The sequence below is a fragment of the Oryza glaberrima genome, chromosome 2 (assembly GCF_000147395.1).
Source record: "Oryza glaberrima chromosome 2, OglaRS2, whole genome shotgun sequence".
NCBI lineage: Eukaryota > Viridiplantae > Streptophyta > Magnoliopsida > Poales > Poaceae > Oryza > Oryza glaberrima.
This window is the reverse complement of record NC_068327.1, coordinates 12771898-12799670: the sequence shown is the minus strand read 5'-3', so window position 1 is coordinate 12799670 and position 27773 is coordinate 12771898. Positions and strand designations below refer to the sequence as shown.

At 41.3% G+C, this 27773-nt stretch overlaps 3 protein-coding genes and 1 long non-coding RNA gene across 6 annotated transcripts; 1 reads left to right on the top strand and 3 right to left on the bottom strand.

Annotated features, from left to right (window-relative positions):
* Positions 1 to 285: 285 nt before the first annotated feature.
* Positions 286 to 5408, bottom strand: LOC127761934 (ARF guanine-nucleotide exchange factor GNOM-like). The gene is made up of 2 exons (XM_052286269.1): positions 4512 to 5408; positions 286 to 4185 (listed from the first exon to the last, which is right to left on the bottom strand). Exons 1-2 carry the CDS (start codon positions 5235 to 5237, stop codon positions 637 to 639), a joined length of 4275 nt encoding a protein of 1424 aa, XP_052142229.1. The 5' UTR covers positions 5238 to 5408; the 3' UTR covers positions 286 to 636.
* Positions 5409 to 9043: 3635 nt separating this feature from the next.
* Positions 9044 to 12292, bottom strand: LOC127761171 (uncharacterized). Its single transcript, XR_008015210.1, has 2 exons — positions 11748 to 12292; positions 9044 to 10741 (listed from the first exon to the last, which is right to left on the bottom strand). It is a non-coding gene; the product is annotated as an uncharacterized LOC127761171 (long non-coding RNA).
* A 386-nt stretch (positions 12293 to 12678) lies between these two features.
* On the bottom strand, positions 12679 to 18423 carry LOC127761170 (uncharacterized). Its single transcript, XM_052285418.1, is given in 4 exon segments — positions 12679 to 13113; positions 13115 to 13220; positions 15648 to 15849; positions 17861 to 18423. Coding segments are annotated over 4 exon segments (810 nt in total). The 5' UTR covers positions 18327 to 18423; the 3' UTR covers positions 12679 to 13077.
* A 5-nt stretch (positions 18424 to 18428) lies between these two features.
* Positions 18429 to 25356, top strand: LOC127761169 (uncharacterized). Of its 3 annotated transcripts, none has more exons than XM_052285417.1 (8): positions 18429 to 18963; positions 19113 to 19193; positions 19290 to 19349; positions 22000 to 22043; positions 22222 to 22264; positions 24762 to 24784; positions 24892 to 25013; positions 25087 to 25356. In XM_052285417.1, the coding sequence occupies exons 1-8, from the start codon at positions 18640 to 18642 to the stop codon at positions 25149 to 25151; spliced, it is 762 nt and encodes a 253-aa protein (XP_052141377.1). In that variant the 5' UTR covers positions 18429 to 18639; the 3' UTR covers positions 25152 to 25356. The 3 variants fall into 3 exon arrangements, with proteins under 3 accessions (XP_052141377.1, XP_052141376.1, XP_052141375.1); XM_052285415.1 differs by having other exon boundaries at positions 18432 to 18963; positions 24762 to 24833; positions 24912 to 25013; XM_052285416.1 differs by lacking the exon at positions 24762 to 24784 and having other exon boundaries at positions 18431 to 18963; positions 24912 to 25013.
* Positions 25357 to 27773: the final 2417 nt, after the last annotated feature.

The following is a 27773-nucleotide window of genomic DNA, read 5'->3' as shown; positions in this document are numbered from 1 at the left end:
ATGACAGCATAACAGGTGGTATACTGTATGAGAAAGTTTGAAAAATACCATTGTAGAGATACATGAGTTGCAAACTATCATCATATGTGAGAATGACATGCGGATCCGCATGTCAATGACACATGATGGCATTTTTCAACTCTGAGATTTTTGCAAATGGTGCCAAGTATGATACTCATAAATATAATAGGAAAAGTAACGGTGTACCACTAGCAAATAAACAATAACTGTACCTAATGACAATAAGCAACATTGAATTGTAAATTGTAGTGCATCACAACCATCTAAAGCAAACTTGTTTCATTATCATTTTTTTCAGTCACTTTCTACTGACTGCTATTGTACACATGTCCCAGAAAAACTAGGGAAATTTTAAACAAATGGTTCATAACATATGTATATAAAGCAACAGGAAAACCACTACCACATATCCCAGAAGAACAAGCTAATGGTATCACATTCTAATGTTTAATTTCACCATTTAGATCAATGGAAATTACACATGCACGGAAGTTGTATGTTTTGTTTCTCAAAGAGTGGCAGCTAAAGAATGTAAGGACACAATATACATCCACATTTCAAATTTTAGGAAGTTCTGGCATAATATAACCAATTTACTGGAGTTATTATGTTGAGCTAAACATTCACGCCTTCAGATTGTGCTGGACTATCTGACTTGTTTTTTGCACTTTGTGTTGCTACATCACCCTCACTGTCAGGAAAAACTTCTGGCTGCAGTGAAGGTGCAATCTTGTTAACTTGAAGCCATGTTGCTTCCCACAAACTGTTCTCTTCACTGGTGCTTGTCTTTGATAAAACCCGATTTGCTTTTAGCACCAGCAGTATGTTCTTCAGTAGCTCTGGGATAGCCTCTTGTAGCTTCTCAGTCCTCCTCCCTCTCACTTTGACTTTCATAAGCTTCTCTATCATGTCAAGTACTTCCAACCACAGCTTACTGAAGCTGCTCTGTGATGAAAGGTCATTAAGTGACTGCAAGAACACTTTGCATAGAAGTTTTACAGCATGCAAGAGGGACACCTCCATGTTTCTGAAATCCTTCGGTGAGTAATTTTGTGCAATCTCCAGTAATTCATCAAGCAACTGGAAAATAATATCAAATGACATCAACCATGCTGAAGATGGCACTGATATCCCATCAACTACTAAGCATCTGTGCAATGATAATAGCGCATGATTCCTTACTTCCTCCCTCTGGTCTGTGCACACCTTCCGTAGTGCCTGCACTAGTCGCAGCCACATCTCAGCAATTCCTTCCAATATCCTGTCAGCCTCCCCACCAGCTTCCTTAACCTCACGTGACCAGCGTGTAAGACAATTCACTGATTCTGCCATAAGGTTCAAAGCATGGATAGATCTTTCTGCAGAGCCAAGCCGAGACTCTGCAAACTGCCTTGAGGCCTCCACAGAAAGGACAAAGTTAGCAGGGGAGAGGTGTGCTCCCTCAGACATGATAAAAACTAGGGCTTCAAAACCAACATCAGAAGCATCTGGATGACGAGCAGTGATGCAGAGTAATGAAATGATAGTTCGCCAACCCATCTGGGACTTTATATGAGTTGCATTGCCCTTCACCAGGCGCGTAACCTCCTGGGTAATGTTCTCACAATAAGCATCAGCCACACGAGCATCGAGCTTCAAAATTAACTGAAGAGACCTCAGTAAATCATCCACAAGATTCTCCTTATAAGGAAGCAAGCGCTGACAGATGTGCAGCAGCCCAAAAACAGCCTTCTCCACCAGATTACAGGGCATCACTGTAGACTGAACAATATGAGTTATGTGCTCAAAAACACCCTGCCACAAAAGGACAATCCTGTCTCTGTTGTTTAAAGTGACAGTAATTAGAAGCTCTAAGCAAAAGACTGATGTGCTTTCATCATCAAGTGAGCTGGTGATCCTTTGTGGTCGACCTGCCGCCTGGGTGAGGGCTCTTGCCAGATTTAAGAGAGAGTCAGCTTGTAAGAATTTGCTCTCAGTGAAGATGGTACCTATTTGGCACTTCTTTATGGTCTCTGAAGCATTCCTCTGAGCAGCAAGTTGCTCCTCAGTTGGCTGGAACCTAGATTCTTCAGCATCTAAATACAATAGCTGACTAAACCTCCCCATGAGCCCATATGATTTTTTAGGAGTGCTGATTGGCACAACTTGAGGTGCAGCTCGAGATGAGGCAAGCTTGCTAGGCAACATATCTGATGAGGACTCCTGATCATCAGCTGTGTCACCGGTGAGGCAACCAGGAAGTAGGCTTATTTTATGCAATCTTAAAATGCAATCTACTATGTTCCTCCACCCACTGCGTATGTGATCACCATGAGTAGTTGCTATAGTAAAAACAGCCTCGGTTGCCATTCTAGCCTTGGTGTCCTCACCGAAAGTTGTTACAGGATCATTAATATAGGAAGTGTTCAGCAAGGTGGTGAACTTACATAGTGCCACAACAAGATCATTCAACACATCATCAAGATGATAGAATGCCGCCAACTTCGCCACTGATAGAAAACCATTAATGCATCCTGTAAGGAACTCTTCATGCTCAACATTATCAAAAACCACTGAGATAGCAGCAACCGTTGGTCCAGCCATGATAGTAAACATGTCATGATCAAGAAAAGGGAAGGAGTCACAAGCAATGTATGCTGATGTCCTCTTTGACTTCCACATCAGATCAACCCACCGGCTGAAAGACATCTCAGAGCATCCAGCTCCTTGCTCCGGAATGGTTCTGATTTCATTCCGACAAATAGAATAATACAATTCCGACAAGAATTCCCTTGGAAGATCGTTCCCACCATTGATACGGCGATTGTTCTTAATAAAGTCTTCTTCCGTCATCTTCTTCTTAACCCTTATATTGTGCTGATCTGTGTTGAGCATGATTACTGAATATGACAACACCAGAGCAGCATCCCGGTTAACAAACATTTGTGGTGATTGTTCATAATATCTCTCAGAAAAGGCCTCAAGAATCCTTTGAATCTTCTGTGACTCACCAGGCAGCCGAAAAGTTTCCAAGAAGAGCCTTAAGGCAGCATCCAAATTCATCTCCTTGAAGTCAAAGGTTTTAGCAAACTCATGAAGGACCAGAATGGAAAACTCATCATGATTTCCCAGGTAGTCCCCAAGAAGATTCTTATCTAACCCAGGTGTGTACCGGAAAAACAACGCCACACTGCGTGGATCAAGTCTTTCAGGCAGGAGATGAGCCCCTTGCAGGTACTCAAAGCCCTTCTTTTTGTCCCTGTTGAAATGTTCAACACCAACCATTAGCTTTCTCTTGATGCTCTTTTGCTGGTGAACAAATCTAACCCATTGATCAGGATCATTAGTGTTCTCACATTTCAACTGCCAAAAAGGAAAATATTCACTTATTTCAGGCACTGTTTGTTCATGATGCTGAGGTGCATTATCAGTCCTCTCTGCTATTGCCTGAATGACCGAAACCAAACCATCTAGAGCAAGCACATTCAGGGTGGACAAAGGACTTTTCACAGGAAATGCACTTTTAGACAGAAGGTTAGCAAGGTCTTCAAAAATATTACTGGACTGTAAATCACAATCCATATTCGCATACATCTCCGCCATAAACTCTTTCTGCCGACAGAAATCCACTAGAGCCTCCAGAGCAACTTCCTGTTGCTGATAACTAGCACCATATCTACTCTGCCCAAGTCTTATGATAACACATGAGAAGAAAGCCTCAAGTTGTAGCTTAAGTTCCTGACGCAAATGGTAGAAGAGAGTAAAAACAATGCTGCACACGGTTGACAGAATCAAAGGGCTCATTGACAAGCCAAATTGCATTAGATTGCGGAACAGTTCATCTTGTACAAATGCCAGCAATTTGGGGTGTTTGTTTATGGATGAAGCTGACAACTCAATAGCAGAACTAATCAACCCGAGGGCAAATAGTGGCACATCCTCATCAAAGTCAATTGGATTAATCCTTGGATTCACCTCAATGTCTTCTGCTATGTTCAAAAGGGAGCACAAGAATTGCAATATCTCTACCATGCAAGGAACCCCAAACAGCTCACTCATAGCCTGGTCTTGAACAACACCAAATCCACCTCCCACCTCATCTCCAGAGCTATTCAAGCACACAAAATCACTCTTCCCGTTCCCTATCTCTCCATCACTCAAACCTTGGTTCTTGCTACCAGCAGTCTGCAGAAAAATGCTATCACCAGTATTAATGCATTTAACTTAGTACAGGGATATATGAATGAGCCTTCTTACTGCAACATGCTCTTTCCAGAACTAATGTGATGCAAGTTAAATTTAGAATGGCAGCTATTTGAACTAGCGAGACAATATACCATGAACATCTTTAACAAAAAAAATTCACATAATATACATTTCTTTAAACTCACCTAGATGAGCATTGCAAGTTAAATTTATCATGTTTAGTGGAAGACAATCGCAGCATTTCTCATCATGTTTCCAACGCACAAGTAACTAAGGTTCGAAATCTTTACAGGAAGGAATCACACCTGCCCGTCGGCAACCACGGTGGCATCAACATCAGGCAGGCGAGCGAAGACACAGCGGATAACCTCCTGCATGGTCTGGCGGGAGACGCGCTGCAGCAGCTCCCCCTTAGTGCCGGCTTGCTGCACGACGCGGAAGCAAGTGCTGACGATGTTGCAGACATGGCGGTTGGCCAGAGCTGGCGCAGCGCGGCCACGCACGCACGCGAGAAGCACTTGGAGGACCCGAGCCAGCACCGTCTCCTCGGACGCCGGGTCAGTGACCTCGAAGCGGCACCCCGTGACGGCCTCCACGACGGCGCCCATGGCCTCGGCGACGTTGGGCGCGTCGGGGCCGACGAGGTCGAGCGTGAGTATCTTGTGCAAGGACGAGAGCGCGGCGCCCGTGATAGGCGCGCCGGTCTCGTCGGAGCGGACGACGTCGAGGAAGGGGCGGAGGTAGAGGAGCGGCTCGACGTCCCGCCACTGGCGCGTGTCCCACGAGGCGGCGCGGCGGCGCAGGGACTTGAGCCCCGCGATGAGCGGGTGGTCGAGGTGCTCGTCGTCCGCGCCGTCGTCGCCGCCGTAGCGGACGCCGGCCCAGCGGACGTTGCGGCGCATGATGGCGAGCACCGTGGCGACCTCCGACGCCAGCACGCATGCCATCGCCACGCGCGGCGTGGGATCCGATCCCGCCCCGGCGCCTGCGCCTGCGCCCGACGACGGCGACGCTGCCCTCAGGCCGCCCATGGATCTGGGCGCGCGGGGTGGGAGAGACTACGCGGCGGCGAGCAGCTACGACTACGAGGGCATTTGGCAATTGGGATCTGAGAGAGAGGGGGTAGGGGGGATGGTGAGATCTGGTTTGGTGTCTTGCACGGGCTTGGATCTGAGAGAACTCCTTGCAGTAGTCTTGTTTACTCTGTGCTGTTCCATAATTCAATTCTCTTGTTTGTACAAAAATTGGTTTTTATCCTTTCGGGCGATTTTTGTTTTGCTTTAGATTCCCTTGACTTGATTTCTTCTTTTATTTGGAATGCCAAAATCAACCCTACTAAATTTTACAGTTCTAAATTTAACATTGCCAACACTTGGTAAGATTGAGATGTGTAAAATGAATTTGGTTTACTACCTTTGTCTAACTTTTATGAGAGCGAGAATATACCATTACCAAGTCTCGGTAGTGGAAGCTATTTTATGCAAGGTTCATATTGTTACCATGCTAAATTTTTTGTGATTCAAAATTTTGGTAGGAATTTTTTTGCCCTTCATTCACAAACTTAGAAATCATTCTAATTTGGATTAAGTCCGATTTACCCCCATAAATTATCACAAAAGTATGAATTATCCCCCTCAACTCTTATATCGGACATTCTATTCCCTTGCAATAGATGAATTACCCCTCCCCCACCTCTCAACTAGGGATGAAAATGGAGCGGATACGGACGGATAATGCTCATACCATATTCGTTTTCATATTTTTTTTGCTGGATACTGAAACAAATATGGACTATCTTAAATACGAATAAGAATCAAATATGATTGGACACGAATACGGAAACATTTTTTTATCGAAACACGAAAACCAACTCAACTTCAAATAGAAACATATATCGACATATATAATTAGCTCATTTTATATAAAATGTAGTATAATTTATAAATATTTTTGAAAATTTAAATAATATTAATAGTGTGGACTAGTGTTAAGAGATGAACTACTATTAAAATCTAGAAAGTTATTTTGAAGGTCATAGAATTATAAATAAATATGGCATGTCTCATGACTTCTGTGGATATCCGAATAACATTGTTCACCAGATATCCGAATTATTATACGTATCCGACAGAAACCCCAATACCATATTCGTATTTGTATCCGAGAGAAAATATCCGTATTCGTATCAGTATATGAACTATCTGAGAATTATCCGATTCGAAAAGTATCCGTATTCGTTTTTCTCCAAAGCGAACGAAAACTATATGCTGGCGTCGAGCTAATATCAGGTTACAACAGGGGAAATGTAGAGCTGGCGATATCTCGTTGGGCTTTCGTGGTGGAGACATGCCTCCATTGCCACCTTTCTCAACAACAACGGTGAGGATTGGGAAGGAGCCTGTGATAACAACTAGAACATATGGAGGTGTCATCCGTGGGCCTCTCCGCTCTTTGATGCATGTGCCCTTTGCTCGCCGGAAGAAGGGAGGAGAGGGTGAGGTGGCCGCCCGCTCCCTCAACTCACCAAGCTATATTGCTCAGCCAAGAGGGCATAGAGAGAAAGATCAGGAGGGGGGGCTGCTAATGGGCGACAGGGCACGCGCCCAACCGCCCGCGCAATCACCTCTCCTGTGCTACAGTATACTACTAGTACTACCTACTACCTCTACTACTACAAGTAGTACTACTACACTGTTGTATACAAACTTTGTGTACGCGTATACGAACTTTGTATACGTAAATACATACATATTTAAAAAACCAAAAACCAAGAAAAAACAAAAAACACCACGTATACAAACTTTGTATACGTACATACAAAAATCTAAAAAAATACATGCATATGAAGTTTGTATACACGTATACAAAAGTTTATATACGTGTATACAAAGTTTATATTTTACACGTATATAAAGTTTGCATACGTATGTATTAAAAACTGAAAAAGATACGAAAAGAAAAAGAAGAAACCGAAAATACGGAAGAAAACAGAAAAAACGAAAAAAAGGAAACCGTACACACGCGTCCCCAGAAGAAAACAGAAAAAAAAAAAGGAAAACCATACGTACACGCGCCGTCTACCGCTCCTCTCTACGCACGACACGTGTCCAGTCGCGCGCTAATTAGTGTTTTCCGGGGGTGGGGGGAGGGTTCAGTTTTAGAAATGACTTAACAAAAGTTTATTTTAATATACTAGTAATATACCCCTACTAACGTTACGATGCCATGATATTTGTTTAATCTAACCTACTTAAAAGTTGAAGTGTCTCATATTAGAGTCGAGCTTCAATCGCATCCGACAACCGCTTTCTCCCACAAGGCCTCAACAAAGTACATGTAGTACTTCTCCAACAACAACGCGCCGCTGTTATCATTTCTCCATTTTGATTTCTCTATTTCACATCTGGAAGCTATATGCGGCAGTGGGAGCTAAAGGCAGCGACACGTAAAAAATTCCAAGGGCAAGGCAGAGATTTCACGAGGCATCGAGCTCCAAGCTCCAACCGACAACTGTCATTGGTGCTAGGTAGTGAACCTGTGATTCTAGGAAGGAGTAGGGCAAATCATTTTGCCATCAGATCCACCAGATTTGGCCTCATTGCGGTCTTGCGATTCCAAATCCGGCAACTATAACCTTGGCAACAATGGTTACAACAACCATTGGTGTCCAGAATCAGCCGCAATCTTCAACTATTAATGATGGTGGCAACCGGCGGTTTCTAGTGGCCACGATCGGGACATCGAGCGGCAAAACAATAGGCGAGCGACAAGATTGGGGGACAAGGTAAGGTTGGCAGATTTTTTTTTCTTTTCATTTGACTGGCATATAGGTCCCCAAAAATTATTTTAATTTTTAAGGTGCAATTAGCATTGACATGTGGGTCCTATTATATATTTTCACTGACTATAATTATACGTAAGTACCACGTCAATTGAACACTAAGTCAAACACGCCTCATAAGATGAAACCGTCATAAAAAATCATCGAGAAACTCGATTTATGCTGGTTTTAATGGGTAGGACCTAAATTGGACTTTTTCGAAAATAAATAATATCGAATGTTCTGAGCCCAGCGAGGTTGTGAGCAAGCAAGAACTTGGTTTTTTTTGGTTTGGGAAACCCTAGTACGTGTTCAATTTTGCTCTCAAAAGGACAGCACTTAACGATGTACATAATTTGTAGCTTTATTTTGCCATCTTGCCGTCTCAAACTATATATAATTGGACAATTAAATTATAGGACCAAATATGTATAAATCAGCCATCACATATTCTGTGAAGCATCATCATCACATTATAATGATCAATGCTGACTGTCCAAGCATCTCACAGTACTGCAGTCTCGAACTCTCAACCTCTGTTGCCATACTAAATTGGTATCAATAAATTGACCCAGTTACTATCTGGACTCTCAAATTTTCACATTGACATTCAATTATCACATTCATTATTGATGTGCAATCTGAATTCAGTCAATTTTAGCTAACTGTAGCTTCTTTTTTCCCTAGACCACCATATTTCATCCATCTAATATAATACAGACCATATTTACAATCTCAATTCACAATTAAATTTTATAAGCATGTATAAAATACAGACCAACAAATCCTCCTCAGGTTTCCGCACATGACAAAATAGTTCAACCAATTGCATCATATCATACCAGTAATCAAATAACAAAAATCTAAATTGGTTCACACATCACTTATATATCAATACAGGACAAAAATATATCACACAGTGAAGGGTAAGGGAGAAGAGATCAAACCAAACATAAGGCAATCTGGGTGGTTCACTTACTGTATTGGCTGAATATGGACAAAACTTACACGAGCAGATTTTACAACTTAAATAAAATATCATAGATGCTGACAAACAGGCATACACCTAAATTCACATGGAGATTCTTGTACCAAAAAATAGAAATTAAAATTCGTAATGTCTTAAGCCTAACATGGCTGACATGTCTTAAGGGTTGAACACAAATCCAGTGAATCCCTCACATAGCCATAACTATGACTTATATGTACATTCCTGCCTAAACGCCATATATTATCTAGATAAGAAAATGAATTACAGATACAAGAGGTGAACTCAAACCATTGCATATTGTTGATCCGTGCATGTGTAGCATGAATGGACTAATGTGTGGCATATCCAAGTGAGCTAGTAATATCAGCAGCACCATGCAGATAATTAGCTAGATTGAAAGGATATTTTGTGTATGTAATTCTTGAATTCTAGATCCCATAAATATTACAGGGTGCATTCTTATAACATGTATATGGAAACTCATAGGAGCTAGATTGCTATAAATTTTTGACAGGAAACAATAGGATCTATAATAATCTGAATTAGGAAACAACATGTGCATAAAGGTACATAAATAAGAAATAGGTCATTAGTAAATACACATTGTCCTGAATAGGCATTGAGAAGATTATTCAGTTATAGAATTAACTATCTCATCAAACAGTTGAAAACAAGAAACATATTAGGATTCCTCAGGAGCATCACATATGAATGCATCAGGTTAAGAAGCTCGAAAGCCAGCTAAATTGTTGTAAGATGCATTCTCAAATTAAATCAGAGAAATATTTTGTTTTTGTGACACAAGCAAACATTAAATTGTGTTGATTCATATAAATGTATAGTGTATGGACATACCTGCAGTGAGGTGTCCTCCTTTCAGCCAAGCGTAGAAATAATTTTGCAGTCTATGATATCTATTGTTAAAGATAAATAGCCATTGTCTTTATCCGTCAGGTGAAATGGCAAAAACCTGTACAAAAATCAATCAGAGCAAAATCAACTACCACATGATTATACATAACAAAAAGATGTGATGATGCAATGTGCAATAAATGGGAAATGGAGAAAGGAAGATAAGCCATTCACAAATTCTTGATGATATCCTCTGCAGTATGATTAAGATGTGAATGATCTTCATATTAGAATGAGGCATCTAATAATTTTACAAATAAAAAGAATATAGCACCAGAGATCTTTTGGTACCAGAAAAATAGCACTGGAAAGGCAAAGACAAGGATAGGTGAAAATATGGATAAAATATCTGGAATATTTAGTTTCTGTTCTGTTCTAAGGCATCTTTTGATGATTTTCCCCATGAAAAGAAATGATGCCAATGGTGTAATGTCAATAGCTGTTGCTTGTGATCACTACTCATTTCTTCCTTCCCTACTCTCTAGAAATGGCCAGTGTCAATATCTCAAGAATCTGCAAGAAACGATGTTCAGAGTTTATGTCCTGAAGCAAAATGCAGAAGCAAACATTTAGTTAATAGTCTTCAGATCCTGGATTGAGCAGTTAGTAACGATCAAACTAAGGTAAACGAATTCTCACTTTTTTGTTAAATGGCCGTGCTCTGAATTTTGGGATGTTGGCCAGCATCTCCTCCTCTAGCTCAGCAGAGCTTTTCACTCTTGACTGCACGGACCCTGTGGGAGGTCTGAAACTCAGGTTCCTTTGGCTTTGTTAGCATAAGGTCTTCTTTTTAATGCAGTTGCTGCATCCTCCTGCATTGTGCACAAAATTGCAATATGTCAAAACGCTTACCGTTCAGATGTCCCCTATTTTCAAATACAAATATGAGCATCACGGAAAGAAAAACAACAATTCTGTACAAGTGCAGGCAAAATTTTGTTGGCAATCAGCAGTTCAGCACATCAGGTCTTTACATGGAACTGAATGCCCACACACAAGCTGAGAAAAATGTGTATATTAACAAAACTGGAGAAATGCACACATTCTAAAAATAATAACAAAGGGTGCTAACATGAGAAAGCGATCTGTGGTGAGTTCCAGCCTCCAGGCAATAACAGAGAGGGAAAAAATTTATGGATTTTTACTGGCGACCGAGTGAGAAGGTATAGGAACCTAGCATAATTGTTGGCAGTAGAGGTTATACTCCTAAATCCATGGACGTATGGGCATATTATGCCTTTGCATAACCACAAAATTTAGTTAAGTAGAAAAGAGCAGTGGCTACCTGATTGTATCATGTGCCAATTTCCCTCTGTTCTAGTGTCCTATATGCATATCCATCTACCTTCTATTGAATTTTTTTTTTGCTGCTTTGGAGTACCAAATAACATTATTCATGTTAAACCTAGAGAGCATCAGATAGTAAATTTGACAAATATATGCATTCCCATGCTTTCTATATATTCCAGTTATGTAAAGGAGAGGGCATAAGTATATTATGGGTAGCTTTTCTATGGGAAAAAATGGTTTCAGGTCTCGTACGTCATGCCGCTTTTAGATTCATTTACAGGTTACATGGCTATATCCACAGTGCAGGCCTCAAACAGGATTGATGTCCAGCAATCCAGCTGCACAAAAACAAGCCTTCCGTGCAAAGAAGTGAGAAAGAATACAATTCCTCAGTCAACTATCACAGGGTAATTTTCATCCTATTATCTTCAACACAAATTGAATATGGGAGCTCAGACCAAGGTTCAGTGTTTCTTTTTTCATATTACATTGTTCAAACATCCAATCAACATGTTCGAGCAATCAAACCTGAGAGGAGAGGTCAGTGAAGGTGAAGGTGAAGATGGTGACAGCGGCGACGCAGTTGGACTTGGCAACGAACACTGAATGGCGGCGGATCGACAGCGACTTGCGAAGGCGGCTAGACGTGGCACTGATGCGACGGCGGTGGAGGGAGGATGGTTGAAGACATCATTCTGACGATGATGCTCGCTCCAACGACGGATGTGCGCGGCGAAGGGGACTCGACGATGAAGACTGAATGGCGGCGGATTGACAGCGACTTGCAAGGCGGCGGCAGTGAACAAAACCAGAATATGAGGGAGATGCGGCGAGGGCGGCGATACGGAGCCGCAGAGCGCGGGGATGTGCGAGGGCCGAGTGCTGAGGGAGGCGATGCGGACGGAGATGCGGGGATGGTGTGGAGGCGCCGTGGGCGACGGTCGATGGGGACCGGGTGGCGGCGGAGCGACGACGACCTGCGAGGCAAGCGCGCCGTGAGCGACGGTGACCTGCGGGGCGGCGGAGGTTAGGGTTGGGAATCGCGAGGGGGAATGGAACAAATCGGCGCGGGCGGCGACCTGATGTTGGGTCGGCGACCTGAAAGAGGGAGGGCGGAGGCACGGCGACGCGGTGGAGAGCGATGGGCGGCGATGGCGGACGGCGTTGTTTTCTGCGAGAGGATAGGAGCGGGGGGAGGGGATCGGCGCTGTTTTCGGCGAGAGATGGATGGGAGGGAGCCGTCGGATCTAAGTCATAGGAATAATTTGGATCGTTGGTGTGATATGATGAATGAGTAAAACCATTTATTGAATTACAGGGTAGATTATATATATATTAAAAAGGTTCAACAAATGTATAAAATTCTAGCCCTAGAGGAAGAATTCCAAGAAACACTTTCTGGTCTAGAAACAATTGAGTGCCCAAATGATCAATTTATAGAAATAGGTTTGGCGATAGCTTTAAAAATAAAGAAAAGGAAAAATAGCATGGCGACGAAAGAGTTAAATTCAATGCATACAGCGGTATAGCTCAACATTTTGCTACGCTACTTACCTGGAAATCATCAATCGTCTACCATCAGTACTAGCTACAGCTTTGCTCAAGCAGGAATGCCAATGTAACTGAGCTTTGTGTATTCTTCGGTTCTTCCTCTTGAAATGTATATATGTGGAAGAAAAATAAAAGAAGACCAGAGCCTAGCCTATCATTCCATGCTATTTCTAAGCCACTTAAAGAATCAAGACATAGGATTGCCAATGTGTTCATAGCACACCATATACATGAAGTTCTCTATCTCAGAGGTTGTTACTGACAGATCAATTTGTCATTCAGCTTGCTGCCACCAAATTTTTGGCCATCAACCCGGGTTGACGGATTGCCTGACCACTGGATGGTTGATTTTGGGAGTCAACAGAGCTTTGTGAATCAACAACACAGCACCTGATTGGCTTCTGAACCTTGCCGAATGACACAGCTTTCTGGGAGTATAGTTCAACAAACCTGCATATATAAAATAAAAAAACGTTTTGAGTATAAAAGTAGAAATAAAGATATGGAGTAAAAGGCTAAAAGAAGTTGCACGACGGATACAAATGCATGGTCCTCTCTGGAATTTTATCCAGAAACCACGGCACTAGTCTAAAAGCAAATTGGACTGAAAACAATTGGAGAGATACTGAGCTCGTGTAAATTGTGTTTTAAATAAAGAAAATGAAAAACATATTATGTGACCAGAAAATGAACTTGACAGTCTCAGAATCCGTAGAGTGGCTATGGAGTGTTTAAGGTTGGTTTAAAAGGAGCTGAAAGCAAACACACAACAACGGTGAAGAAGCACGAAGAATTTGCACATCAAGTTATGTATGCTGCAGTCTGTGTGATTGAAGGCCTGAACGATATAAAAAGACAATAAAGATAACAGGTCAAGTATATTGCTTCCTAGAGGAGGCCTCAAACATGTATTCCATGGGCATATATTAAGTACAATATGACATTACGGTGTAAAGTGCACACGTGTATCTAGCTTAACATGGGGCAATAAATCAACTGAAAAACTATGACACAAAAATCTACGTGAACTTTTCAAATTTTAGTCTAGCTATTTATGGAATTTCATTTTCAGATTCATTGTATATATATTATGTGTAACAAAAACGAGAAAATTCAAACGAATGATTAACTAAAAGGAAAAGGAAAAAAAAAAGAAAAAATGTAAACATTCAAATGGGAGAAGCAACTCAATATATTTATGGATGCCAATGTATTTATGAAGTTAAATGTCGGTGCCAACCTAAAAGAACATTTAGCTTGTAGGATAGTGCATGCAGCCTTGGACATCCATAGATAAGTAGGGAAACCATTCATACTCAACAAACTTACGTTGAGTTTGAAGTTCAATTTTAAAGTATGCTTTGTCCAAATTTAATCGTGCTGATTAGGGGCCCATGCTGAAGTTGGGTGTTACAGATACATTGTAAAGGTATATCACAACTGATAAGTTGTCTTTTTTCACAGCTAAAGCAAGTAATAAAACTACCATGACCTAAATGAAAACACTTAGAAATAATATAAAAGAATGTACACGGATAAAGCAAATGACCACAACTTCCAGAAAGTCCAATATATATGCGAAGCAAGCATAAGCCAAATTTACAAATTAACGACTAAGCTGGATTGAGAATATGAAACAAAAGCAAACTTGCGTATGAATACCATTCAGGCATCACAATGGTCAAGTGGTAGATGCCAAAAAGGATATCACAAGCTGGTGCAGTTTATGAAAGAGAAGTACTCGGGCTTGTTAATACAATAACAGGAATTTAGCAAGAATTCAGCTTGTGAGAATCAAAGATCTTGCCTCATTATTTGGCCAAATCATGTGTTAAGGGTCAAGTCATCCGATCTACATAAAGATTGAGTTCTATCTCTGTTCATTAGGCAAGAAAAAAAAAATCTTTAGTCTCCCTCTTCTGCCTACACTAGTGGTGCGGTGGCCGCCATGACGCTGTCACGCCATTTGGGGTTCAAGGACACCTCGAATAGTCCTAAGGGCTTTTATCCCCGCATGAGCATGGCCACGCATTATGTCTTGCAGACTAACAATATACTAACCAGACTGGGTAACTTGCTGAGCAATTTCTGATTGGATAGAGGGGGTACCAATATAAAGACAACTGCAAGGGGTCCTGGGTATGTTGTATTCAAAGAGCTAAATGTGTTCCACATGTTACTATTGGCAAAGCTAGAGCGGCAGTAAACCTCAGCCCATATTTGTAAGGATGATCAAAGTAAGGTACCATCCAAACACCAACTTCAGAGAGTAAACTGAAGTCCAGAACTCTTTGACATAAAAGGCATAGACACATACAGCGCTACTATCAAAAGACACATATTTTGAAGGATTGGTAATGGTGCTTTTCTACTGGCAGTGGTAGCATGAAGCATTCTAAATTTCTATAGTCAAAGATCCGGTGAGGCTCTATAACAGCCCTGGGCACAGTAGCGCACACATTTTTAGCACTCTTATTGTAGTGATCTTCAAAAGTCGCAGCTGTATCTTCAATTATACTGTGCTAAAGCTTCTGGTCATATTATTTACCATAAGAGTTACATGAGCTAGAAAATGGTAGGATACAAAATTCTATTGGTGCAATTGTGTAAAGCAAACGTAAGTTTGATGGATATAATAAATAGGCAACATATCATATGCACACAAGCTTCAGGTGCACTCATGGTCACACCAACATATGCCACCAAAATTCCAAAAAAATGATCTACATGTACTTCTAATCTTACTATACACATATATAAAATTTTAAGTCCAGATTGATTATACATAAATCACAGCAAAATAGAAAATTCTGAAAATTGATTATACATAGAAGTTGGAAGTTAGCAAAGTTTGTACTTTGTACTAAAATAAATTACCTGGTAGCAGCCTCCACAGATTCCAGTTTAAGATAGGCAAAACCCTTGCATATAGGATCACGAGTCTTCTTGTTTGCAGAAACCGCTGGCTCAATATTTACAAGGCCTGGAAATCCCTTGAAAGCAAGATTCAGGTCCTTGTGTATGTTTTTCTTTTTTGGGAGATTCCAAACACGAACACAAACACCGCCATCATTGAGATCTGTGGCAACATAGAGAGAATTCATCAAGAGGAATGCTTATGTCTAGTAATCATTTCTTAAAACCAAAGAAGAACATGAGGCAGCTGAGACATCTACTACTGACGTGTGAAAGAAACCTACAAATTGTAACACGTGTATATTGAGAGTTTCTGAAATTCTATTAGTTAAATTCTTGCAGATGTTTATTGCCCTTCCAAGTGGGATATTATTTATAAAAAGTTTGGAAAGATCATATCTATTGAAGGTAACACCATAGGGACATCTAATTTGGTTCATGTTCAAACCAAACACCATGAGAATTAATTGATTGGCATTGAAAATGAACAAGTGAGCAATCTGAATTCTAAGAATGGCCAGTTGTTCGTATTTTGTAGGGACTGAGCAATCTGAATTCTAAATTCTAAGAATGACCAGTTTGTTGTTCCATCCAGGATAATTGCATTTGCTACCTCACACTGTGTTTATTTGGTCAACCCATGTCTTTGGCCCCTGTAAATAACTATCAAAATTCATGTTGGCCCTTTATTTAATTTATCCATGTTTCTACTTTGAAAAAGGGGTACTGATCATGGGGGAATTTATGTTTGGTTGATAGCATGGATTTTTACTAATAATTCTTCTAGTATGAATTTTATCTTGAGTAAAATAATTCCACAGCATACCATGTCTGACAAATGGACTTCTGTTGTATAAACCATTGCATCATTATGGGATAAACAGCATAATTTTGGCTGTATTCATCATTCAAATGTTTAGATATAAAAAAGAATATTCAAATGGTATACATCACCGTGAGAATGTAGAAACATCTTAGAAAACAGGTTTGGTAAGGAAAAGAGTAAAGCAGTTAAAATAGTATGCTATGTGTAAATTGAATAAATTTGCATCACAATGAATTACTTCTCTTTTTTCATTCTGTTGATAGATCACCACATAAGGATGACATCTTCTTGTGAGAAATAGACTTTTAGCAACACTGCAACGACTGAAACTAGAGAAATAACATAACAATGGAGCTCAACTGCCATACTACATTGCAAGAACTAATCAACTATGTACTCAGGGGCAGAGGTAAGCGTAGGGCAGCTGAAGCTTTGAGTCCTAGGCTTGCCTCCATAATCATGCTTAGATCCTCTAATCACCATGAAAATTTTGGAGAAAACAAATAACCCATCAGTTGAGCCCTCGCTGAACCCTAGGCTTTGATAATTCCTGGCTCAGCCCCTAAATGTACTATATAAATATTGTGGAGATAGGCAGCGATGATATTTTTGATCTACTACGCTGCTGCAGATTATCAAAGAAACAACGACTGAGGAGCAGAGACTATATGAGTCTCCGGTGCATTAGTGGTGGTAGATAACGTCAAAGTGTTGAGGAGTGGGCACTGGGCAGAGGACAAGTCATAAGCAGCTGGATTTGTGGAATGTTATTTATCTTTTTTTTTTTTGCTTCTTTGCGATATATTGTTGAGCGAAAATTCCTTCTTTATCGATTTACTCAGTACCCACAAGGACACAAATGGATAATTGGATATTCATCTGACATAAGTACTGTATTTTGCTAGCTCGCTGCATCCAATATTCCAATTCACTAAGGATACTAAGTCATAGTGGAATCTCCGAACTTCATGTAATGTGCAGCAACAGAGAATTACTAGTAGTATTATGGTTGATGATTCCTAAACAAACTAGTTGATACCCCGTGCTTTGCTGCGAGATATGTAGATGAATGTATGTTATATATTATAAAAATGATAGACATATGTTTAAATAATTCAGAGATGGTGATTTAACATTGCTTGTGTGCTAAGTTATAAAAATACAACTAAATTATAAATGATATATCATATTTGCATGAGATCTAAAATACTCTAGATAATAATTGCTAGTGGATGATGATGTGGCACACTTGCATGTTGAGCTTAAGAAGTTAGTCAGTTAGTGGGTACCAACTATATACAAATTATAGATAAGGGAAATGAAAAGAAAAAAAAAAACAAGCGCTAACCTTCACCCGTTCCCTTGGCCGAGTTGGCCGCCGCGCGGTTCTTCGCCGGCGTCGGCCCGCTTCCGCTGCTGCGCCGCCTGCCGCCCAAACCCATCTCCCGGAGAAGCTGCTCCTCGATGTCGGTGGAGTACGTCTTCCCGGCGCCGAATCCAACCGGCTTCGGCCGGTTCTTCAGAAATTCATCCTCATCAACCTCCACCTCCACCTCCACTTCCTCATCGTCTTCCTCCTCCTCCTCCTCCTCCTCGTCATCCTCATCCTCCTCCTCTAACTCGCCCAAGCTGGTCGCCACGGGTTCGCGGTCCCGGCGGCCGTATTTCCGCAGGCGAGGGAAGGCGAAGAGGAGGTGGGACGCGCGTAGCCGAGAAGGCGGGGGCAGCGAGACGGCGACGGGCGCTGGCGCTGGCGCCGGTGCCGGCCCAGCCGCCGCGGCGGTCGGCGGCGACAGTAGCAGCAGCAGTGGCATTTCGTGTTCCCTTTTTGCCTTTTTTTCCCCTTTTCTTTTTTAAAAAAAACTTCGGTGACGGTCCTATTTTATCATCGAGAGGGAGGGAGAGTGAACTGCCACCGTCCGTTCGATCCTTATCAAAACAGCATCGCGTCCTCTGCCTCCTCTTCCCCACGCCGCCGGCCGCGCCGCCGCTGCCGCCGTCGCCCCGCGCCCTTCTCCCTCATCCCCGCCGCTGTGAGGTGCCAACTCCGTCGCCGCCTCCCCTGTGGTAGCACGAGGGGAACCAGGGCTCACATGCTACTCGATCGGGGCGTAACTTTGGATAGCCATGGCGGCTATGCTTCTTCGCCTTCATCCCTGCCCTCTCCTCTTTCCGCCGCCGCCACCGCACCCACATCTCCGCCGCCAGCTGGCCGTCTATTCGATCCCGAAATCCTCCTTCCGATCCGGCGCCGCCGCGGCTCGAGCTAGAAACCCTCCGCGTCTGGCCGCCGTCGGTGGAGCCGAGCGACGGCGCGTGGGTGACGATTATGATGAAGAGGAAGAGGACTTGGGACAGGCTCTCGAGAGAACGCGGCAACTTGTCGAGTGCGCGATGTTCGCATCCGTCGCTGGCCTCGCGTACTTCCTCAGCAACTCCCTCGCCATCGAGGTCCGCTGCCTTCTGCCATTCTGTACCCAAATACAATAATAAGTATATTGGGGTGTATTATCCATTTTTTCCTTCTTGTACTGGAAATTTCTAAGCCTCCAAATTATTTATAATCTGTATAAGCTAATGTCTCTTTTTGTTTGATGCAGAATTACTTTAGCTGCTTTTTTCCATTGCCGATTGTTATCTCCTCCTTAAGATGGGGACTAGAAGCTGGCAGGAAAACTGCGGTAAATCCATTCAAATAGTTCACTTAGTCTCAGTATCTTCTGTTTTTGCTACATTCTGAATCACTGATACACTTACTGTTTGTGTTGTCTCACCAGGTGGCTACTGTTTTACTGCTATTCACATTGTCTGGCCCTGTAAAAGCATCAACTTATCTGGCAAGTACCTCTATTCTGCATTTTGATTCATGTGTCAGTGGGAGGCGATTCCATCTTTCTCTTCAAAGCTTCAAAAACCTATCAAACTGCATATTTATCTTGAAATTAACAGCTATTGATGTTACTATTAACATGGAGACTTTGTTGCCTTACAAGGTCAAAGTGGAAATTTCGATTCTGTCATTAAGACAGCGCTAGGGCAAAGAGTGGAATATATTTACACCTTGAAGTAGTTATGTATTGGAGGAAGTAAAAGAGTGATATATTTGATGCCCTGTGTTTAAGGATCAAACTAGTGGTGGAGCCAGGGGCATCATCAAGCCTAGAATAGCGTTTTCCGGTGATCGACTAAATTTTATAAGTGTCAATGGCTATCAAAAGAGGAGACGGCAGCGGTGGAGCCCGGGCAGCCACCTGACCTGCCTAGGAGGTGGCTCTGCCGCTGGATCAAACAATAGGGACAATAGAAAAAAGAACATTCTTTTTCAAGACGATACTTACTGTTTCCTGTTCTAACAAGGGGCACTCTCAACGGATCCTCGATGAACTGGCATGCCACAGTTCTTTTGTGTGTTATCATGGGCAAGCTTGAATCAATAATTCTTAGAAACGATTACCTATATCTTTGCTATGTCAAGGGCTAGTCATTCTTTCCCTGCGCTTGCATCGTACCAATTCATGGATTTACCCCTTCGCAGTAAAGCCTTCCTATACTTTGCTTGATGTGCCTGAGTCTACCTCATTTGCTCCTTGACAATACACCCTCTCACACTCTTAAGGCAACCATAGTAGTACTGGCATAGCTACATCAATATGCAGTTAAGCTTCAACTTAAAAGTTACCTGATTTAGCACCAGGTCTCCTACAGGCAAATGGCCAAATAATAGGCTGTCACAGTCAATCGTGTATGTGTCCAGCCACCTGACCTGCCTAGGAGGTGGCTCTGCCGCTGGATCAAACAATAGGGACAATAGAAAAAAGAACATTCTTTTTCAAGACGATACTTACTGTTTCCTGTTCTGACAAGGGGCACTCTCAACGGATCCTCGATGAACTGGCATGCCACAGTTCTTTTGTGTGTTATCATGGGCAAGCTTGAATCAATAATTCTTAGAAACGATTACCTATATCTTTGCTATGTCAAGGGCTAGTCATTCTTTCCCTGCGCTTGCATCGTACCAATTCATGGATTTACCCCTTCGCAGTAAAGCCTTCCTATACTTTGCTTGATGTGCCTGAGTCTACCTCATTTGCTCCTTGACAATACACCCTCTCACACTCTTAAGGCGACCATAGTAGTACTGGCATGGCTACATCAATATGCAGTTAAGCTTCAACTTAAAAGTTACCTGATTTAGCACCAGGTCTCCTACAGGCAAATGGCCAAATAATAGGCTGTCACAGTCAATCGTGTATGTGTCATGTGGACTCCATTCAAACATATTGAAGTGTTGTATTCCTGGACTACAATCATATGATTGTCACTAAAGGAAAACAATGTTCCTAGTAGAGTTCACAGGCTGTGGTGATCAATGGTAGAGTTATCAGCCATCAACAAGGGACTTCGTAAAAAGAAGAAAAAGGGGAAATTTATAAACTAAATTTGTGTGTTATGTCAAAATATCAGCAAACAAACATCAGATAGAAGTACAAATCATGTTTGATGTATTTACTGTAGCTTAAAAAAGAGTTGAAAAGAAACCAATAAAGACAATATGTGCCTACAGCAGGGATTATGGAGATCAAAAGCTGTGGAAAAGTCGCAAAGATATTTACAGGTTTGGTACTGAAAAGGATATATGATTTTTCATAAAAGATTCATAACTTGCGTGCCTTTGTTGTTCTTAAATCATGGTAGAAGTCCTGTTTTAGTTGATGTACATATGTTTGACATTCTAGTGTCGATTTTAGACTCTAGATTTGACCTAGGATAATTTGAACAAATCTAGGACTTTGGAGGTAGCTATTTAAATTATTAGGATGATGTCACACATTGCGAGAAGAGAAGAGTGTTGGTTGAAGTTAGCTCTGGGTTCAGCTGCACAGTTGTGCAGGAATTGAGACAGTCTACATTGCTACAGAATGTCAGCATGTCAAAATGGTTAACTCTGGGTGCAAGGTGAATCTGGCTTGTGAGGCTGCCAGCCTGGGCTTTAGATACACATAACTCCAAGGTGTACCGTAGTAAATAAAACAGTTGATGGTGATGGCTTATTTGTCACTACTCTCTATCACCCCCTCCAGTTGACAAGTGGTACCTTTGAAACTCCGGTGAAAAAACAACTGAGACACTGAGTGCTGGGATAACCAGCAACCTCATGCTACAACCTAACACTTGATAATCATGCAAAAAGTTGTAACATGTGTGCATATGCTTGTTCGAATCCATGTTTTTAGGCGTACTGTAATCCAAGTAACATGCTCTTTCTACTATGCATCCATAGCTATGTCATCACCAACAAGAGAGAACTAATGCCTGTACTCAATAAGAGTCACTCATATGGTTTATATAGGGTTGCTTATCATCTATGAGATCTCAAAGATTTAAGTGACTATGCATTTTTTATGAAATTAGGCTTTTATTTGCATTCTTTAATCCATTACCTGACTGAACACATTCTCTCGTCCCTTGCACTTGTGTTTTCTGCAGCTCATGCATGGAGTAGTAGGTCTGGCCATGGGTACTATGTGGAGGTGAGGAATGCGAAGGTCAAAGATTGAGGCACTTTCTTTTATTATGGGCTCTTTTCACTAGAAATCTCAACTTATGTTTGTGTATATGACATACATGTATGCAACTGTTGCTTCACAACAATGACTCAATGTTACATTGCATTTAAGAATAATCATTTTTTTTCTCCTCTATCCTCAGGTTGGAGACCAACTGGATTGTTTCCATCATACTCTGCTCAATTGTAAATTCTCTTTTCTAAACTGGTATTTCCTTCTCTTTAGATGTTTTATTGACCCAATATGTGGAATCTATCATCCATCTCATATGCTTTGGATATGTACTTGACAACTCAAGATAAACGTATTAAAAGATTGGGATAATTACTTATTCGACCTTATTTTGAAGCCTAACGACCAAATTGACCATACATTTTCAGGTTTGCTCATTTGACCTCGTTTTCAAAATCGAAGCCACCGTCTGACCTTGTTTTCACTAGTCCGTTAGGTGGTTAGGGTTTCCATTAGAAAAAGAAAAAAATAGATTTACTTGCATGAACTGACCAAAATACCCCTGATTATATAAATAACCTCATCCAAATCTTATTGGCTGGCCGGCGCGTGGAGGGACCAGGAGCGGGCCAGCAGCGGCGCTGACGAGCGAAGAGAGGGACGACGGTCGGCGCCAGCGCATGGAGGAGCAGCGGCAGCGGCTGCTGCCACGCGGAGAGAGGAAGGGGCAGCACCGGCGCGCAGATGGGTGGCGGCGCCGGTGCGCGGAGGAGTAGCGCGCCAGCTGTTGCCGCGCAGAGGGAGGGAGGGGCAGCTCCAGCGCGTGGTGGTAGGAGGAGCGGTGGGGCCGGCGCCTGCTGTTGCCACACGGAGGGAGGGATGGGCGGCTCCACGCACGGAGGGCTGGTGGCACTGGCTGCTGCCGCGCGGAGGGAGGAAGGGAGGGAGGGCCAGCTCTGGCGCTCGGAAGGAGGAGCGGCGACGCCGACGCGCGGAGGGAGGAGGAGCAGCGGCGCCAGCGAGTGTAGGGGCGGTGGTGGCGGTGTGTGGATGAGCAGCGGATGGTGCGGCGCGGATGGGGAAACGCACAGGCCAGCACTTGCCGTGTGGATGGAGCGCACAGCCGTGTGGACGGAGGCGTGCAGTCCTTGCCTGGCTCGGTCGGAGGCACGCAGAGGGGTGGATCCTAAGTGAGGCGCTCGTGCGGCCCACATCCTTGCTCGTTCTCTCACTCTACCCACACCTCCTCTCTATACCTTGTTCTACTAGATCTGGAAGCTGCTTTGCTCTTGTTTTGCTGATCTAATTTAATAATCTCTCTTGTTTTACATGTACTAATTTCAAACGTTTTTTTTTTTTTTTTTGCTTTGGGGTGGACACAAATTTGAGCTTCGTGATTTGCTTTGGGTAATTGTTGGACGTGAAATAACATATATGCTTTTTTTCTTCAGCGTGCAATTTTATGGATAATATATTTCCAAAGTTAAAATTCAGTCATATTTCCTTAACTCTATCAAATCTAACTCAAATTCACACACAATTTGTCAATTCCAAGTCAAATTTGTCAAAACTTTCATCACATAGAACGAGTACACAAAACTGAACCAAATAAATAAAAACTCAGAGAGTATACTCAAAATGAGCAAGGATATAAACGGTATTTGGCCCCTAAGTTAACACCATTAGGTTGGCTTGATAGAATAGGGTCATAGCTAATGTTCATTTTTGAAAAGCGGGGTCAAATAAGCGAAGTTTAGAAAATAGGGTCAAATTGCTAGTTATTTTTACTTTTACTTCCTCTGTCCCAGAAAAAGTGACCGCTTTACTACTTATGGCCAAATTATGAGGGGGAGGTAAATGACCTAGATGGCCCCTATTAAATGAGTGTTGTTTGGGAGTGAGAGGGTAGTTGGGGATAAGATTGTAAGAAATTTGAATTAGAAGTAGTTGATGAGACTAGTACTACTCTAAAGTGGTCACTTATTTTGGGACAAATTTTGAATCCAAAGTGGTCACTTATTTTGGGATGGAGTACTTAATTTAATTTTAGTCTATACATTTACGCTAAATCAAACTGTCTAGATAAAAAGCTTTGTTATATAAATGCAGATCTTGTTCTATATTTCACACCTCCAATATATCTTTCTGAAGAGCTTTCCTCTTTTGGCACAGTTAACAGATAGTATCTTGGTGCTAGTTCTTCGCACAAAATTACTGGGCAAATTCCTACTGGCAACAGAAAATCTTGTGTTATTTTTAGTTCCAGGGAATGAATTTGCATATTGAATTTACCATCTGTTCTGAAGCAGCACATCGCTGTTTTTTTAATGCGTATCTAATTTGACAAAGAGAAAATTTGCAAGTGTAAGAACAGAGAGAACAGATAAGAGCTGCTGTGACAACAGCTCGTGTTTGTGGAGGAAGGGGATAATCCAAGGTCCAAATAATATCAGGATCCAGGATCATTAAGTAGAAATAAACATACATGTAGTTTTGGTTGACAGTGGCACTATATCCAATTCTGGATGGGAATTTTCCTAGTGATATACCACCTCTGTCCCAAGTATTTGTCCAGTTACACAGCCAGGATCCCTAATATTTTGGGAGGGAGGTAGTATTCAGCTGACATGACCTATGCCTTTGTTATTCTTTTACTGTGTGGATAGAATTTAATCTAAGCTGTCAATTTTTTATTAGAATTTAATCTAAGCTGTCAATTTTGTTATGCAGACCCGGGCTCTAGGGGCTTGTGGGTACGTTTTATTGTCGTCATTTCTGATAAGAGAGAATATTCTTGGATTGGTATCTTCACTTATCTATTCAACATTAAGATTGACGGAAAGATAATATTTGTGTTCAGTAACTTTTGCTCAATTTCAGATAACAGTCAATATACATGCTTCCCTGACATACATTCTGGCGGCAGCTGGGGTGAACACGATTCCTTCCATGGATGCAATTTATGTACTCTTTGGAACGCTGGTAATGTTATGACAAATTGTGCTTATTAAGCGAGCCATTTTTTTTCTTGTTGTAACTTTGTTTTCTGTTGCAGCTTCTACTCAACTGTGGATTCTTTATCTTCCTACTACATATAATGTATACAATATTCCTGACTAAGCTCGGAATAAAGCCTTCATTGAGATCTCCAAGATGGCTGGACAAAGCAATTTGAGTTTACAGGTAGAGTGGCAACTTACTCCTTTGTACCTTGTGCGCTGACTGAAACCGGAGCATTCAGTGTCACAATGCTTCCTAATGTAGATTCCGCAGAGTGTCAGCGCTGAATTCGTCCCCTGCAAAATGATAATTAGTGTCCTTTTTCTTTGGCCATGGTACATCCTAGATCTGTAGGTCTTCTTTTCTAACGAAGATCAAGCTAAAAGTTAGGATACGTAAAGCAAGAAAGATCACTGTTACTACATGATTAATTGAGTTTAATTTTTACTAACTTGAAAAATAGATTTGTTTGATATTTTAAAGCAAAATATATATAGAATATTGTACGAAACACACCGTTTAGTACAGTAAAACGCGAGCTAAGAAAAACAAGTAAAATGTGTCTTAATCAGTAAAGAACACCATGCATGTCATTGAGTTACAGCAAATACGCAAAGGGAAGGGATTGTAGTGATAACGTGAGAGGAGATCCGTATATACATTGTGCACGTCCCAGGCCGGAGGCAACTCTGGTTAACTGGTTCCACTGGTTCCATGAAAGGGAAGAAGTATATGGCGATATGGAGGCCGAATGGGTCAATCTCTGGTCTCGCCAATCGAACTCGAATGTCCTAATGGCGGATTAGCGGTAACCGGGTTTCACATTTTCGATTGATATTCGAACGAAATACCGAAATCTCGAACCACCCCCAGAACGCTCGGTTTGTATCGAATTTTGTTTTAGATTTGTCAAAATTCTTGAGATATCTTGAAATTTGTTATCTTGTTGAGGTTAACGTGAAAACAAGCAAGACAATAACGGTTTTTATTTTACCATTTGTGCATTTCTATGTAATGTAATACTCCATCCCCTTCAAAATATAGTAACTTATAATATAGTAACTTATAGTATTAAAATTTTAGTTTAAATATAGCAACTTTTTTCATACTTACTTCAACCATTAAAAAAATGTTTATCTAGTTTCTCTATCTACTTTTCCATCTCAACTAATCTCAATAATCCGTCACTTATTTATTTTTCTGATTATATGACACAAACACGTACACGAACCCACTACACACGCGATACCACATGCACATAACTACGAATATGTCCCCTAACATATGTTTAAAGAGACAAAACCAGGGCCTGTTCTCATAAGTTTCTCTTGAAAGCACACTCAAAGAGACGGAAATCGTCGATACATTTATGATCTCACTAAATTTATGTTAAAGGCCCAATTATGTGAATATATATTCATGATAGTTAGGATTGTACCCTAATTGATGGAGTCATAGACCCACGACTCCATAATCACATCACTGTTTCTTCTCTAATCTTCTATTCAATTTTACATTTCTTCCTAATTTTTGTGAAAAAAAAACTCCAGTACTTTTTGAACGTACGGGAATAGTATTCTTGAACAATTTTTCCAAGTACAAACCACAGTTTGAGTTGTCCAGATTTTTTTCTTCCCTCCAATTTTCTTTGCCTGAAATTGCCTAGTACGAGCATCTTTAAAGAAACGGTAGAGCAATGCAGGAATCAGCCAAAGAGGATACCTCGGGCACTTAAATCTACAACAAACCCGAAGAATCAAGATTGGGATATCCTGCATCCTGACTGATCACCTTTGGAGTAGTATTATACTCAGCTCCGTCAAAAAAAAAAAAGAAAAAAAAGATAAACCTGGTTTTCGTGTCCAATGTTTGACCGTCCGTTTTATTTAAAAAAATTATAAAAAAATTAAAAACATAAGTCACGCATAAAGTATTAATCATGTTTTATCATCTAACAACAATGAAAATACTAATTATAAAAAAATTCATATAAAACGGACAGTCAAACGTTTGGCACGGAAACCTAGGGTTTGCCTTTTTTTTTTTTCGGAGGGAGTACATTGATACTTTAACTCATCCGAATCCTCTGTTCTGGTCATCATATAAAGTGACCCAAATCTACATGCTAAAACCTTGGCTCTTGGCCCCCACGAAGGGCCAACGGACATCGCTCCAGAGTTCAGACCGATAAACAGAGCAGTATTGCACCCGTCCATAAACACAGGAGATTCTATCATGTCATTTAGGGGGTGTTTATATCCACGAGTGTAAAGTTTTAGCGTCTCACATTAGATATTATATAGGACGTCGCATGAGGTGTTCGGGTACTAATATAAAAAACTAATTACAGAATCAGTCAGTAAACTGCGAGACGAATTTATTAATACTAATTAATCCATCATTAGCAAATGTTTACTGTAGCACCATATTGTCAAATCATGTCGCAATTAGGCTTAAAAGATTTGTCTTCTAAATTAGTCGTAATCTGTGTAATTAGTTATTTTTTTAGTTTATATTTAATACTTCATGCAGGTGTTCAAACGTTCGATGTGACGGTGTAAAATTTTTTTTTAGGGATCTAAACCGGCCCTTAGCAAAATTTAAGAATTTTAGGTTGTTTAGCAACGTGGGTGCGTTCGTTTCTCGCTTCTCTCATCCTCTCCCTTTCGTATTTTTAAGTACGCTTTCCAAAATAGTACCTCCTTCAATAATCAATTTTTTTAATATTTTAGGACAAATTCT